This window comes from Pongo pygmaeus, chromosome 7, assembly GCF_028885625.2.
Source record: "Pongo pygmaeus isolate AG05252 chromosome 7, NHGRI_mPonPyg2-v2.0_pri, whole genome shotgun sequence".
In the NCBI taxonomy this organism is placed as follows: domain Eukaryota; kingdom Metazoa; phylum Chordata; class Mammalia; order Primates; family Hominidae; genus Pongo; species Pongo pygmaeus.
In genome coordinates this window covers 27,526,698-27,544,007 of record NC_072380.2, presented here as the reverse complement: position 1 = coordinate 27,544,007, position 17,310 = coordinate 27,526,698, and the positions used below count along the sequence as shown (strand labels likewise).

Sequence of the window (17,310 nt, the reverse complement as noted above, 5' to 3'; positions counted from 1 at the left end):
TGTTCTCTGCTGATTGAAATCTTTCTCCTCCTTCCAGTGGCAATTCAGATACCCTCTTGCTGATGCTCTCGGACAGGATGAATGGCTCCTACATGGAAGTTGGTGCCATCCTCATTCTGCCTCGTATTATGATTAATTGTATACACATCTGTCACCTCCCCAACATGGAAGTGTGAGGGCCTCTCTGGATGATGCACTAATTCTACACATATTGATCAGGTGCCTACTGGAGATGGGGATACAGCAATGGGCAACACAGATAGACATCTCTAGGCTCGAATGTCCCCCAGATCCTAGTCTGGTGCTCAAGAAACATCTGCTGAATCGCTTGAACAGCAGCAAAAGTGGTTGACAGATGGAAGAAGCCAGCAGCCCGCAGGCAAGAGCAGTGGCAGCAATGGAAGCCAGGAGAGTGAGACTAGGGAGGGGGCTGGCACCCCTACCCCTGCCATCCTGAGGACCCAACACCCAGCCCCTCAGAGCCTCACCTGCTGCTGGTCACCACCTCTCCCCTTCCTGGCTCCCACACACTCATTCCTGCTTCCCATCTTGGACATGGGGAAAGGCCGGGCCAGCCCAGAGCTCGGCACAGTGCCCTCCCAGCAGAGGCCTCAAGGCCACATACCTGAGCTCCAGGCAGCCCAGCTGCAGGGCCATGCCCTCGCTGACCTTGCTGGCATAGCGCTGCATGTAGTCGTTCCGGAGCTGGTGGGGAGAAAGTTCAAGCATCAGACTTGCACCTTCACCTCCCACTTCCCTGCACAGAGGCCTCAGAAGATGAAGGGCCTCATTCTGCCTCCCTGAGTGATAGCCACCCACCCCACCACAAACAAGCATGGAGCAGGGATGGAGAGCATGAGGGGAAGGGGTGCTTGTGCTTCCACAGGCCAAGCCTGTGAGGTTTTTGAGGTGCTTTTACAGGCATTCTCTCCCTGCTCCATAGGCAGGAAGTTCAGATTCCCCTCCCCGCCCCCCATTTTGGATAGAAGGAAACTGAGATTTTGCAAGGAGTCAGTAATGTATCCAAAGCCCTGCTGGTAAGTAGTGATAAATGTCATTCACAGGCCAAGAAAAGTCTAGCTCAGTCTCTAGCAAACCAGGAGGGAGATCTTGGAAGGAACTAAGACCAGACAGAAAACAACAATGGCCACTCCTGCTGATGCTGCGCTTTGCTCTGCACCTGGTGCTGAGCTTGGCACTCCATACGCATTCTGTCCAGGAAGTTTGAGATGCTCAAAATAGCTGCTAAGAGCTGGTTATTAAGTTTTCAGAAGTTTTGTAAGCCAAGTAGGTATCCTATTGGTAGTTTGAAATAGGCTGAGGAGGGGGGTGGCATTTACACCATAGAAATTGGCAAGTGCCATAAAAATGAATGAAATAATGGCATTTATAGCAACCTGGATGGAGTTGGAGACCATTATTCTAAGTAAATTAACTCCGGAATGGAAAACCAACATTGTATGTTCTCACTCATAAGTGTGAGCTAACCACGATGATACAAAGGCCTAAGAATGACTTTGGGGACTGTGGGGAAAGAGTGGGAAGGGGTGAAGGATAAAAGACTACACATTAGGTACAGTGTACACTGCTTGGGTGATGGGTGCACCAACATCTCAGAAATCACCATTAAAGAAATTATTCATGTAACCAACACCACCTGTTCTCCCAAAAAACCCATTGAAATAATAAATAAATAAATAAATAAATAAATAAATAAATAAATAGGTAAGTGCTACATGTAAGGGAATTTTTCTTTGGAGAGTCAATTTAGCAGCCAGTGATACCATTTGGTCCCTACAACAACCCTATAAAGTAGGTGTTATTATTATGACTCCCATAATAATTTTATAGCAGAGGAAACAGCTTCATGCAAGTAAATGAGGTCTCCCAGGCTATCAGATTAGTGAATGGCAGAGCTAGATTAGTGGACAACAGTCTGCAGAGCTGCGTAGTAAGCACTGCAGGATTCATCTTGGACCCACTCTCGCTGCTTCACTAGCCAGGTCTCCTGGGCCACCAGAAAAGTCCAAGAGGAGCTGGGAGCACATGGGCAGTTTAGCCAGTGCTTAAATACTGAGAGAAAAGCAGGGTTGGAGCCGCTGACCATAGACCAACGACCTTCTTCAAGAGAAGCTTCCTAGCCTGGGCCCTCCATAATCTGGGCTTTGTCTTTCCATCTCCCTAGGAGAGAATGGTTCATGCTTGGCATTTAAGGTGCAAAGGGAGCCTCGGGGCAAGAAGATAAAGCACTTTTTACCTGTTGGTAAAAATAGAGCAGTGTGGTCCTGTCCTCCTTCAGGCTTTCCATGAAGTCTTCTGGCAAGTAGCGTATTTGAAGGTCATACCTGCAACAGGACATTGAGGCTCTGGTTGACACAGAGAAGCTGGTGCCTGAAGAAAGGAGTAGGACCCCAAGGGCAGAAACAAGCCCATCCCCCAGTGCAAAGGGAAGGGCTGCCCATGAGTCTTGTGGCCACTCATTCAGGGCTGGTTTTTCTCTTTCCCTCCTCTGTGGTTCGGCAGGGGACCATAAACAGGGAGGTGGCTGGCAGGTGGTAGTCTGAGCTATCCCTGACTCTCCACCTTTCTCTCTCATGGCAGCTGTTTCTCTTAGGTTCACAGGCTAGCCCTGGACCTGGGCTTTCCATCCTCCCCACCCTTCTGTCTCTCTTTTCCCCTAGCACTGTCAGCATCCCGTTTAGGGTTGTCTTTAGGTGTCTGCTCTGGGATGGGGATAGTCTATGAAGCCCAGGTTAGGTCCTGGAAAATACATACACTTGATATTGGAGGAAGACTAAGCCTAGAATGCCACTCAGGTTTGCTAGAAGTTTCTGAGGCAGGGGAGTGCTCTAAGGGAGGAACTCCCAGGGCCTCCCCACCCTAAATTCCTCTCCTTCCCACTTCCAGAGCCCAGGAATCCACTCCTACCTCCACTCGGCTTCCACGTGAAGACACTCATACTTGTCCTGCACCTCACCCACCGTCATCTGTGGGTGCAGCCAGTGGATCTCATCGGACTTCATGTGCTTCAGCCTTAGCCCATAGCACTCAGCCAACTGGATGTTGGGCCCGATCCGCCCGCTCAGCAGGATGGAGGTGATGATCTCCTGCAGAGGAGAAGAGAGAGGCATGACGCAGGGGTGTCCACCTTTGGGCTCCCATAATTCTCACACAGACCCAAAAAGTGTGATTCTCTAGGGTGGGATGCTGTCTTCATGTTCGATTTGTCTCTGATTCTCTAGCACTTAGGGGAAGATTTGTACACAATGGGCTCTATCTGATAAATTGACAAATGGGTGAAATGAGGCAGAGATAGAGGAACCGAGAGAGCAGAAGTGAAGGAGAAAATGCAAAGAGGCAGAGAATACCAAAAATTTGCTTCTGCACCTCATTACAATCTAATCAATTAATAATTACGGAACATCCACCATGTGAACAGCAGACCTTCTGAGTGGTTTGTAATTTAGCCAGCATCGCTGAGCTCCTGCACCAGGCACTGCTAGGCCCTTTGCAGACATGATTTCATTGAATCCACACAACACAGGGAAGCAGGTGTTACCATCCTGTGTGGCTGATGGAGAAACTAATATAAGTCCCACAACCCACAGAATTAAACTGGGATTTGGAATCCTGGGACACTAGACTCTGAGGATTTCTACTAGGCCAAGCTGATTCATGGAGTGGTGGGGCTGGAGAAGATAAGGACAAGATTCACTTGGAAGGATTAAGTGCCACAATCCCCACATGAGCAGGGACACAAGAAATGAGTGCTGGCAAGAAACCAGGTGCCCTCTTGTTCCTGCTTTCTTGTTAACCAGAGGTTAACAGACTGCCTGTCTCCCAGCCTGATGCCACAGCTTCCTGACCTAGAGCCAGAGATGGATTAACAGGTGGGCCAACCGGGCAGCTGCCTAGAAGTCCATCTGTAAGGCCCTGCCTAGTTCTGAAATCACTTTGGTGCCATTTTTTTTTTCTTGAGATGGAGTCTCGCTCTGTCACCCAGGCTAGAGTGTAGTGATGTGATCTCGGCTCACTGCAACCTCTGCCTCCAAGGTTCAAGCCATTCTCCTGCCTCATCCTCCTGAGTAGCTGGGACTACAGGTATGCACCACCACGCCTGGATAATTTTTGTATTTTTAGTAGAGATGGGGTTTTATCATGTTGGCCAGGCTGGTCTCAAACTCGTGACCTCAAGTGATCTGCCTGCCTTGGCCTCCCAAAGTGCTGGGATTACAGGCGTGAGCCACCGTGCCCGGACTTTGGTGCCATTTTAACTCAGGTTTCTCATGTAGTTCCACATATTGTTGGTGAATTGAGCTCACTCCTGACAGAGCAGAGAGTCCTCTGGGATATAAATTTAAAAACCCGAAGGCACCAACCTATCTCTGTTGGATATGTCTGCAATGTGCATGCCACCAAGCCTACATCAGCCTAAAGACCAAATAATGCATAATAGGTTGCTGTCAAACCAAAAAGAGGAGAGGCACTTGATTATTTAGATTTTACATTTTCTTAACATGCCTCCCAAGACAGTTTCTAATTTAGTCAATCAACTGTAATCAGTTCCTTAATTGGAATGAAAAGAAGGAGGCATATTATTTTTCTCAGAAGTAAATAAATTTCTTTCTCTCTCCACTAGGAAAATGTCATGCTAATATTTAGATAATCCTGGTTTGAAGGAATGCCCAGTTATTTGCTTGCCTGGGCACCCATCTGTCTCGGGCTAACTGCCTCTTGCTAGCCCTTCTGGACTCCAGGGAGTTGTGAAACTAGAAGACCCTCAGCCTGAAAAATCCCTTCCCCATTAGGAAAGAATATGCCTGGCACAGAGGGTGACGACTGCTCTGTGAGATAGATGGGGAAACAGAGGCAGGGAATGCACCTGTGAGCAGTTGTAACTAACCAGTGCAGGAATCAGAATTGAAGCCCTGGAGGGGATGAAGACTGGGATCAGTGGCACTCCTACAGTGAGAGGGACATCTGGTTGGGGGAGGAGTGCAAGCCCGTGAAGTCAACCATTTTGTCATCCTCTCTACCCATTTCTCCTGTCCCTGATCTTCTGCCCTGCTCTGTCCACTGTCATCCTGAATAATGCATTACTCAGAGCCCCCACGTCACTCCCAAGTCCCTCCTGGAGCCCCCACCACTGGTGCTTTTGAACTTACAGTCCTCTCCTGCTCCAGCTGAAACCTACTTGGCTAATATCTAATTTCCTCAGGGCTAGAACCCCTGTGCTGTTGATTATCAAAAATCTCAAACATATACAAAGTAAACAGAAGAGTATAATAAACCCCCATGTATGCATCACCCAGCCTCAACAATTACCAACCTTCTGCCTTCTTGCTTCATCGATATCACCACCCACTCCCCAACTGTGACTCAACTATTATTTTTTTACAGTTCTTCTTTAAATGTAAAATTTATATACATTGAAATGCATAAATTGTAGCTATACAATTTTGACACATGAATACAACTGTGTAACCCACATACCAATTAAGGTATAGAACTTTCCAGATCCCCAGAAAACTCCCCCATATCCCTTCTCAGTCCACCCTCATGGCCCACTCCCTCCCACCTCTCCAGACAACCTTACCCTACCCCCACCACTTTCAATTGGTTTTGCCTGTTCTAGAACCTCATATAAATGGAATCATTTAGCATACACTTTTTTTGTGTCTTTTTTCACTCAGCATAATGTCTGAGATCCATCATGTTGTTGCATATATCAGAAATTCATTCCTATTTATCGATCGGTAATGTTCTACTTTGTAAATGAATCACAATATGTTGATTCGGTCCTCTGCTTCCGAACACCTGGACTATTTCTAATTTTTGGCTATTGTGAATTGAACTACTATGAACATTAATGTGCAAGTATTTTTGTGAATATATGTTGTGATTTCCTGTGGATAAATGCTGAGAAGAGGAATTGCTGGATCAAAGATAGATGTATGTCTGACTTTATGAGCAACTGTCAGGATTATTCCATTTTATATTTCTCCTGTGACATGAGACTTCTGTTACACCACATCTTCACTAACATTTGGTGTTGTCAGTCTTTTTAATATTAGCCATCTCAGTGGGTGCGTAGTGTCTCATTGTGCTTGTAATTTGCATCTCTCTGATGACTAATGATATTGAACACGTTTTCATGTGTTTATAAGCCATTCATATACCTTCCTTTTTAAAGTGGTTGTTTGAATCTTTTCCCTATTTTTTCTGTTGTGTTTTGATTTGCAGGAGAGTTGTATGAGACTTTTATACATTCTAGATAAAAGTATTTTGTATGATGTATTTTATGAATATTTTCTCCAGGTCTGTAGTGTGCCTATTCTGCATTGCCTAATCAATGTCTTCTGACAGAGTCTAACTTGTCAAAATTTTCTTTCGTGGTTAGCGTTTTCTGTATCCTAAGAAATCTTTGCCTGCCTCCAGGTCATGAAGGTATTCTGTGTTTTCTTTTATAAGCTTCATAGTTTTAATTTTTAGTTTTGTGATCTATTGTGAATTAATTTTTGTATATGGTATTCATTTTCAAAAATATAGATCTATGGTTGTTCAGCATTGGTTGTTGACTTTCCCTTCCCAAATGAATTGCTTTTCTTTGTCAAAAATCATTTGGCCATCTAGATTTATTTCTGAACTCTCATTTCTTTTCTATTGATCTTTGTCTATACTGTACCAACGTCAACCACACTGTCTGCATTACTGTAGCTTTACATGAGATCTTGAAGTCAAATAGGGTTAAGTCTTCTGCTGTTCCCCATCCCCTAGATTATTGGGCCAGGTCTTTGCATGTCCACATGAATGTTAGAATCAGCTGGCCACTTTCTTTTTAAAAAGTCTGCTGCATTATGAGTGGGACTGTGTTAAATCTATAGCTTAATGGGAGAGAACTGGCATTTTTTTTAATGTTTAAATTTTTATAGAGTTTGGGTCATGCTATGTTGACCAGGCTGGACTTGAACTCTTGGGCCTCAAGTGATCCTCCTACCTTGGCTTTGCAAAGTGTTGGGATTATAGGCATGAACCACTGCACCTGGCCAGAATTGGCATCTTAACAGCATTGATGCCTGTAATACATGAACATGGTATATCTCTCTATTTACGTCTTCTTTATTTTCTTTTAGTAACGTTGTATCATTTTCAACATATATATTGTACAGGTCTTTTGTTAAATTTATTTCTAAGTTGTTTATAAATTTCAAATTTATAAATTTTAGAAATTTGCTTCTATAAATTATTTTTAAAAATTAATGTTTTATTTTGGGGCTTACTCTCTCCATGATTTTCTGCTAATCTTCTTGCTGCTCTGCCAATCTCATATTGTATCCTCAGACACTTTAAGCTAGTAAGGCTGCAGATTTTTGCCCCTGGAGCCCTCTTCCAGACTGGAAAGTTCTCTCAGGCAAAAAGCCACAAACTTACAGATCTCATTCATCACAGTTTAGCTCTCAAGAGCAGGTTTCCTTTTAGTTTGTGCTTGCTATGGGCATTCACCAGTGCTTGCAGAGAGTTGCCTTTTATATTTTGTCCAGATTTCATCATTGTTATCTGGAGAAAGATTAGTCTAGCCAAGCTATCCCATTATTTTTGAAATATTTGTGCTATTTTATTAACAAGTCTGTGTTCTCTGCAAATGGGAGAGGGTTGGGGAGCAGAGAGCACCTTTTAAGTCATGGATAACTGAAATGCAGACTAGCAACAGCCAGGAGCACAAGCCCTGGTGCCAGGCTGCAGCAATGCCCCATCTACCCACCACCACCACCCAGCTGGATATGCGTGGGTACATACTAAAGTTCTCTGGATTTGGTTTTCTCATCTAGAATATGGACAAAATAATAGTACCAATTTGGAATGCTTTTATGAGGATTAAATTAGATAAAACTCTGTAAAACGGTGCTTGGCCCAAGGTAAATACTAAAAAACAAACAAACAAAAAAAATAGCCCCCCAAACAACAAAATATTAGCCTTATTTTGACACAGCAATCTCCTACACAGACTGGTGCTCTGTAAACCAGACTGGGAAAACAAAGCAAAATTCATTCTATTTTTCTCTTTCTCTACCTTTCTATCTTCTTTTCTTTTTCCTTCCTTTGGAGGTGGTGGCAGGGTCAGGGGTCAAAGGAGTTGGGCCAAAAGAGATGGTTGGAGTGATTAGGAGATTGTAACCAAATGGAGAGTGAGCAAAGAACCAAACAGGGGGAGTGAGCAAAGAAGTAACCAAACAGGGGGAGTGAGCAAAGAAGTAACCAAACAGGGGGAGTGAGAAAAGAAGTAAATGTATTGAGGATAATGGGAAACTCTTATGGAGATGGGGAGCCTAGAGAGTCTAGCCAACCTATCTCATCATTTTTGAAATCTTTGGAGGTGAGGGATTGGAATTGGAAGTACAGGTGTGACTCATGGTTTTATAGATAGAAAGAGATACACAAACACACACACATACACACACACAGAGAGAGAGAGAGAGAGAGAAATTGAGCTTCATTTATGGAAAGGACTTAGAAGGAGTGACAGCCCGGCCGGGCACAGTGGCTCACACCTGTAATCCCAACACTTTGGGAGGCTGAGGTGGGCGGATCACGAGGTCAGGAGATCAAGACCATCCTGGTTAACATGGTGAAACCCCATCTCTACTAAAAAATACAAAAAAATTAGCCGGGTGTGGTGGCGGATGCCTGTAGTCCCAGCTACTTGGGAGGCTGAGGCGTGAACTTGCAGTGAGCAGAGATTGCGCCATTGAACTCCAGCCTGGGCAACAGAGCGAGACTGTCTCAAAAAAAAAAAGAAAAAAAAAAAAAAAAGAAGCAGTGACAGCCCATAGTGATTGCACACGCCAGCACCAAGTTGCAGTTTTCAAATATCCTTCTCCACTTAAAGAATCCAAAGCTCCTTGCAGAAATGGCTGATTCCAGCACTAGGAGGAAAAGTACAAGATGTGCCTGGAACGTTATTTTGTGCCATATAAAAACAAAGTGTTTAGAGAACATTGGGGACACATAACAACAAATCAGAATTAGCCTGAAGGAACTCACATGGGCCACATCTAGGATAACTTAAGTATTAAAATATATGATAGGAATGAGTTACATCCTGCCAAATAAAATAGAATCTAAGACAGATAAATAATTGGGGAAGAAGAAAATACTCTTCCTTGTGTAGAATGCCAAGAAATAAATGTAGAAGAAAGGATGGAAATAGAAAGTCACCATTTGGCAACGAACTCAGTGTTGGTTGATTCAGGCAGGATTCATCAATGGGTGATGCAGCTGGAGGGTGGAGGTTTGATGATGAATAGGATATTGACATGGTCTCAGTGCATTCAGCCTCAGAATGTACTAATCAAATGCACAAAAAAACCTGGCAGACACAAACAACCGATCATCATGGTTTACATCCCTAGTGGTGGAACAGGTAAGCACAGTGGGCTTCCTGTCTCGATGCACCAAGAAGAGAGCAGCAAGGTTGCTGAGATCTTTCTGCCATAAGTCTGTGGCCTGATCTAGTCATGAGACCACAGACCCAGGATGAGGAGCCTCCTCAGGGACCTATAGAACAAAAGGCCTGTACTCTTTTGGATTTAGGAACTCTCCCAGATTGAAGGAGACTAAAGGGATATGACAGCTAAGTGCAATATGTGCTCCTGGATCAGACAGGAAAAACAGACACTGCTGGGACAGTTGGTAAAATCTGGATGGCATCTATGGTGTGGAAGGTAGTGTTATAGCAACGCTGACTTCCTGATTTAGATGCATGCAGCACACTTCTGTAGGAGAATGTCCCTGTTTGGGGAGATAAACCCTGGAGCATTCTGGTGATGGGGCAGCAATGCTGCAACTTGCTCTCAAATAGTTCAGAAAAAAGAATAATGATAATGGGCATATTTGTGTATGTGTATGCATGTATGTCTGCTTATGAGGAGACTGAGCTGGTAATACAGAAAGTGATAAATTTAAACCATTGAGGATCTGGGAGAAAGCTATATGGGGGTCCTTAGCTCTGCTTTTTTTTTCCCAACTTTTTAAAAAGTATGAAATAATTTCAAAATAAAAAGAAGAGACTCTGGTGAGGGAGATTCCCAGCCACATGAGAAGTAAAGGCACCATATCAAGGGGTTGAATAAGATTTGTATCGGGCCAGACACGGCCTTTCAGCTTCTCCCCCACCCATAGTCTCTGAGAGGGGTCAGACTAAATCCAGCTAATGATTCTAGTTGGTGAAACTCTCCAGGACTCTGCTTGCACAATTTTTTTTTTTCAGATTTCCTTCTAAGAAGCAACCAATTTCTGTTGTAGACATGGTGGAGGAAAGTTTAACTCGAGGTCCTTGGGGTTGAAATTCATTAAGAGACTCTTCACCCAACATATCCTCATAGGAAGATAGATTTCAGCTTCAGGTAAGGAAGACCTTGGGAGCTTTCTAAGCCTGAAATGTGCTATTTGGGAGGTGCCTGGTGCTGGGCAGATTCTTACCAGTGGTGCATTCTTTCCTGGGGGGCAAACCTGAAGTTCTTGGGGGACAGGGAGCACCTGCCACCAATGTCACCACTGCTGGTTACTGATGGTGTAGCATAAAGAATTCGATGAGTTTTTGTTCTTGGTTCTGCAGAGGGGGTGTTTAAACCCTTGGAATTTCCCAAGAGTTAGGATGGCCTTTGTCCTTCACTGTGGGTTCCTCAGACTACACCTGAATCTACACTAATGAGGTGATTCACGGTGGGTCCCTGCTAGCCTCAGGATGGGGGCTGCAATGCTGGAAAGACTAACCGGGCAATCAGAGTTGAAGCTTTGAGCCACATGGTATCAGCCTGACCTCCAGGGAGGGAAGGGGGGCTGGAGATTGAGTCCAATTATGTGGCCAGTGATTCCATCAACCAATCAATCAATCAACCATGCCTGTATAATAAGGCCTAATAAATTCTTGGACACCAAAGCTCAGGTGAACTTCCTGGTTGGTGATGCACATCTTGTTGGTGTGTCTGGAGGGCAAAGCCTTCTGAGGATATGAAACCTTCCTGTTTGGGGTCCCTCAGACCTGTCCTCTATGTTTCTTCATTTGGCTGGCTCTCATTTATATGATAAAACTGTAAGGATAGCACTTTCCTGCATTCTGTGAGTTGTTTTAGGAAACTGTTGAACCTGCTGGGATAGCGGAAACCCCCAAACTTGTAGCCAGTTGGTCAGAAGTGTGAATGGCCTAGGAATCCTGGAGCTTGCAATTGGGGTGTGAGGGGTTGGAGTCTTGTGGAGGATACACCCTCAGCCTGTGAAGTCTGAGTTAACTCTAGAAGTGCATTGTGGCAGGACTGCCTTGCAATGTGTGCCAATCCTTTAGGCACACAGAAGGTGGGGGAAACAAGGTTTTTGACCATGAGTGACACAGATAGAGCTCTAACTTTGGAGTCATACAAACGAGGGTGAGAACCCAATTTTGACATGTACTTCCAATAGGATGACAAGCTCCCTGAGCCACAGTCCCCTCTCTGCAGCCCTCCAGCCTCATCATGTTAAGCTGCAGAATGGCTTCTTCATTCAAACCATCAGCAACTATGACATACTCACTATGCAAAACAGAGCTAGGGGCTCTCGTGCACACACACAGGCCCTTGCCTCAAGGAGCTTCTTTCTTACATTTCATAGGTAGGAGGAAAGGTATGGTGTGAATTCAGGGGGGTGGCCAGATTGGGGTAACAGAAAGCTAAATGCTGAGATTTGACATGCTCTCACCTGCATTGGCTCTTGCACGAGCCCTACCTTCCTCAGCCTGAATCCTCTTCTCTATCATTCTAATATGTAAACAGCTTCTCAAGCAAACAGTGGGGGCAGCAAGATCAGCACTCCATCCAGAGCTCCTTGACCACTACCACTGAGTCAATATTTATTTCTCTATTAATAAATCACTTTTAAAAAATGACAGTATATAATGATTATCTATTCACTAGATTGCCATATGTGCCATGATTTTTAAAAACTGTCTTAATTTTATCAGTTGCTATTTAGGTAAGCCCAGGACTCTTTTTTGCTACAGGAAGACCTTTGCTTCTTCCCACAGGAGGGCTTCCAGGCTCTCCAACTGCCCATGGCTCACAGCCTGGTTATTAAGAGCCTTTGAATGCTTTCTTGAAAACATTAAAATGTCTATAGCTTTTCCTCCTGCTTGGCTAACACTGATTTAGTTGCTTTATCAAATAGTGTAAAGACTTCAAACTACCTTTGCCTCTCTTCCTGTTCTCTGGCCTTTCTTCCTATAGGTCAGAAACAAAGAAGCAACAGGACCGGATGGCTTGTCTCTGTGCTCTGGATAATCTACTTCCAAAAAGGAAAAGGTGGTTGAATGAATTAATTACTCAGCTCACTTTCCTTCTCTTTTGTCAGTGCTCATTCATTTATAACTTTCTTCAGCGATCTCTATTGTCTCACTGTTTTCTCAGGCTCACCTATTTCTAATAAAATACCTAATCTTTTTGGCTTTTTTCTTAATAAGCTTATTAAACATGCATGATGTTAGTGGCTGGGTTTTTGAAAACAACATGACAGCTGAGTCCCCCACTGTCCTCCACCAGGATTGCTCTCACTCAAAGAGTGGCCTTTGCCTAAGGTCACACCCTTCCTAGGAGCCATCCATATCGAGTGACTGGTCAACACAAGGTCATAATACCTATGTCCTTTCATCCTGATTTGGGACAGCTCTTCTGGGCTCTAAGGCTCCAGTGAAATGGGCTGAGACCTTTGCTGTGGCTGCATCGCAGCCCAACTTTTTCCTCTGCCCCATCCTGCTTTCTTCCCTCCCACTAGCTGTGTGCCTTGGGAGCTCCCATCAACATGCTTCCTCCAGTGCAAGCCTCCCACCCAGGTCTGCTTCCCAGGAATCCCACCTGGGACAGTGGCCTGCAAACTGCTTCCCAGGCTTAATTCAATTCACCCTCCTTACTCTTTTCAAAGTATTCTTTTTTGTTTGTTTGTTTTAGTAAGATGACTATAATTAACATTTTAATAAATAAACTACACTTAAGCTTTTGTTGAAAAAAAGTCTTAGGCCAGGCATGGTGGCTCACACTTGTAATCCCAGCCCTTTGGGAGGCTGAGGCAGGAGGATCACCTGAGGTCAGGAGTTCGAGACTAGCCTGGTCAACATGGTGAAACCCTGCCTCTACTAAAAATACAAAAATTAGCCTGGCATGGTGGTGCATGCCTGTAATCCCAGTTACTTGGGAGGCTGAGGAAGGACAATCACTTGAACCCGGGAGGCGGAGGTTGCAGTGAGCTGAGATCGCACCATTGCACTTCAGCCTGGGCCACAAGAGCAAAACTGTCTCAAAAATAAAAATAAGACTTGCTTAAATTTTATTTAAGAAGGTGTCACTCTGAGGTTGAGGACAAAATCAATGCAGGTGATTTTGGTGGAAAATCCCTCATTGGTTCCTCATTTTCTGTACAATCAGATAAGACCCAAACTAATGAACACAAGGTGTAAACCTCCCTTTGGGGTTTTTTCCCACATGTTCTTTCCAGTCCCATCCCCTTTGTACCCACAATGTGCTCTGTGCCTGGTCTCCAAAGTTGCTCTCTTTCTTCCCCCAACACAGCATGCTCTTGCTTTTCTCTGTGCTGAACACATTTAATTCTTCCTGCCTGGGGGACCCCTGGCTCCCCTCTCTCCCCTGTCCTTTCCTCCTGGTGAGCTCCCAGTTATGCTTTAAAGCCCAGTGAGCACTATGAGGGCCCCTGGGAAGCCTTCCCTGACTCCCTGTGATAAGGTTTTTGTTTCTTCCCCTGGATTCCAAAAAACTTTACACATCTATCTAGTAAGATACCATTATGGGTTGAATTGTGGTTCCCCAAAAAGATATGTTGAAGTCTTAACCTCTAGTGCCTTAGCGCGGGACTTTATAGGGTGTTTACAGACTAATCGAGTTAAAATGAGGTCATTCAGGTGGGCTGTCATCTAAAATGACTGGTGTCCTTAAAAAAGGGGGAAATGTGAACGCAGAGAGAGACATGCACACGGGGAGATGGTGCAAGATTTGAGTGATGCAGCTGCAGGCCAAGGAGTGTCAAAGACCAATGGCAAATCACCAGCCAGGGAGAGGCAAGGACGGGTTCCCCTATGGACTTCAGAGGGAGCACGGCCCTGCTGACACCTTGATCTTGAATTTCTAGCCTCCAGAACTGTGAGACAATACCTTTCTGTTGTTTCACATCACTCTGTTTGTGGTGCTTTGTTACAGCAGACCTAGGAGACTAATACAGACATTGACCAGTTAGAGCTAAAACAATGCTCCATGTCTGACCTTGGATTAGACAGACACAGACAGTTGTTTTACTTTTAATTGGTATATGGTTATGAGAATTTTAATAAATTTTACTACCTATCTGGACAGCGATCCCCCAGTGATATCCCCTGTGGAGGCCAAGGCTTTTGGCTTCTTAAAGCTTCACTGAAAAAATCACTGAAGTGAGGAAGATTGATTAAAGGAGAAAAGGCATACAAATTTACTTAATATGCATACACAGGTACCTTCAGAATGAAGACCCAAAAATAGAGGAGAAATTGTCCATTTTTATGCTTAGGTTTAGCAAACAATGGACAGTCATGTAGAAATATGATTGGAGGAGAAGGGTCCGATCTAATGTTAACAGGCTAAGTGGGGAAACCCAGACAGGCCTGTCTGTCTAGATTCTTCTTGGCCTCTCTGAGCAGTGTTCCTTCCTGCTGGGTGCAGGGCAGACCCCTCTGGAATCAAGGCCTTATGACCTATAGTCAAACAATGTAGGTCAGATAATTTCTTTATGGCCCGTTTTTACATGGAATATTTTTAGGTTTTATGGCCAGATTTCTGTGGGGGAAAAGAGGTTCTGGTTTCTATGACCTACCTTTGGGAAGACAATCCTAGTTTCTATGGTGCCTCGGGGGAGAGTGGGGCTGAGAGACAGGGGGTGGGAGAAAGTCAGAGAAAAACTTTTGCTTCTGAGGCTGCTGCTGAGGCCTTCATTTGGGGGGTATTATTTTCTGAGCCCCAACAGTTCTCTCCCTCAAAGAGATTACAGTAAAGATTTAAATGGATTTCCAGTTATTTTTAGATGGCAGACTAATATATGTTGGAATGTGATGCTGTACTGAGACTGGCTTCAAGGTCAGAACAACTGGCTGGCTTTATGTGGGTTACAGACACGTAAGAGCTTAGCACAATGGTAGGTGCAGAGCAGGTGCTCAAAAAACGGTAGCTAGCATTGTGATGGGCAAGGGGGGAAGGATGAACATGGCTCAAGGGTCAAGTCAACCTGGGGAGTTGATTAACCCAAGAAGTCTAGAATTAAGACATGAAGATGTGAGTTGGAAATGGAGTCTGGGGTCCTTGGGCCACAGGGGCCTCTGACTCCCCTGACTGGGTGGGAACTGGCATTTGGGGAGACCCACCTCCTGGGAGCAACTGTCCAGTAGTGGCTCTAAAGGCTTCCAAAGGCTGAGCCCTATAGAGGTGTACAGGCAGTTGAAGGAAGCAATCCCTGAAGAAAGGGATCTGAGGCCCTTTGTGAGCTGGAGCCAGCACTAGCAGCAGGTGGGTGAAGTGCAATCAAGGAGCCTCATAGGATGATCAGGTCATGACCACGGCTGATCCGGCCATGCCAGTGACCAGGATGAACAATGCAAAGAAAAATGACTTCCTTCTGCTTGGAGTAAGAGAATCATGAAGGGTTTTATGTTCCCAGGGCAAAGAAAAATGACTTCCTTCTGCTTGGAGCAAGAGACTCATGAAGGGTTTTATGTTCCCAGGGCCTGGATAGCAGGCTCTTCCCTTGCACCTTCTGCTGTATGTGAAGACGGGAAGTAGAGCTCTGAGAAGGCAGAAAAAAGGCTGAAAAGGGAACAAAAGGCCTTTTCTTTAAAAGGCCTTTTCTTTCTGCTCGCTATATTGAGCAGAATATAAGTGTCTCTGAAAAATAAAAATGTCCTGTTAAAAATGAGGCCGTTCTGACACAAACACTGCAGAAGGCCGCAGGGACCTCTGCCTAGGAAAACCAGAGACCTTTGTTCATGTGTTTATCTCCTGACCTTCTCTCCACTGTTATCCTATGACCCTGCCATATCCCCCTCTCTGAGAAACACCCAAGAATGATCAACAAATACTTCATGAATTAAAAAAATAATAATTAAAAAAAAAAAAAAAAGAAAAAAAAAAAAAAAAAAAAAATGAGGCCGTTCTGTCAAAAATTCTGATTTACCCATAAACTGTAGGAAGGGTTCTTGATGCCACACTGAGATTGAGGAGGGATGAAGAACAGTAAAGATCAGTTGGGAGAGTACCAGGTGGCTTTCATAGATTTTTTCCCCCACAAAGCCCCCCTACTAAAGTGTCTTTTAAAGCAGTTACTATACGATTCTTCCGGGTGACATGCAGTGTCTGCCTCAGAGAAGAAGGGGCAGGTGTCGCTTCAACATGACAAGTAAAGTTTTATTTTTCACATGGGGACTGGGTTCAGAGCATTCATGGTACCATAATGCTTCCTAATTCACATCAGTGAATCTCAACAGGGTACCACTGGCACTTGGGGCAGAAGGATTCTTTGTTGTATGGGACTGTTCACCCATGGCAACGGCCCACCCACCAAATGCCAAGCCCCAGCCCCAATCATCGTGAGAACCATGATAATATGCCAACTATAAAGGGCCCCTACACATTTCCTGATGCCGACTTCCAGGAGGTGTGGAATGGCTCCGGGGGAGAAGAGCTGACTCACATATTCGGTGAGCCTCTATTTTCTTCTGCACATACCCCAAAATGACATAATTAAAGCTTTTAAATGGACAAAAGGCCCACTCACTGCTGTACATCTGGGTACACTGGTCTGTGTGTGCCTGAATGGAGGTACCAGTGACAGATACTATGATCTGAATTGAAGGTCATAACGGGTTGAATGGTGGCCCCCAAAAGATATGTCCAAGTCCTAACCCCAGAATCTGTGAATGTGACCTCATTTGGAAAAAAAAATATTGGGGGCTTTGCAAATGTAATTAAGTTAAGGATCTCAAGATGAGATCACTCTGGACTGAGTGGCCCCAAATCCAATGATAAGCATCCTTGTAAAAGATACAGAAAAGAGACACAGAGAGAGGAGAAGGCCATGTGAAGATGGAAGCAGAAGTTGGAGTGAGGTATCCACAAGCTGCAAATGCCTAGAGCCACCAGAAGCTGGGACAGGCAAGAAGAGATCCTCCCCTAGAGCCTTCAGGAGAACTGAGTCCCTGCTGACACCTTGATTTAGGACTTCCGGCCTCCAGAACTGTGAGAGAATCATTTCTAT

General features: G+C 44.7%; 1 protein-coding gene across 4 annotated transcripts in view; it reads right to left on the bottom strand.

Moving 5' to 3' along the window:
* The window catches only part of PTK2B (protein tyrosine kinase 2 beta), a 135,792-nt gene that overhangs the window by 37,004 nt on the left and 81,478 nt on the right, over positions 1–17,310 (bottom strand). For all 4 annotated transcript variants that reach the window (XM_054499812.2, XM_054499809.2, XM_054499811.2 and 1 more), the window contains exons 3-5: positions 2,929–3,107; positions 2,258–2,345; positions 626–705 (exon numbers count right to left, since the gene is read on the bottom strand). In XM_054499812.2, coding sequence (XP_054355787.1) covers positions 626–705; positions 2,258–2,345; positions 2,929–3,107 — 347 coding nt within the window. The remainder of the gene's footprint in view (positions 1–625; positions 706–2,257; positions 2,346–2,928; positions 3,108–17,310) is intronic.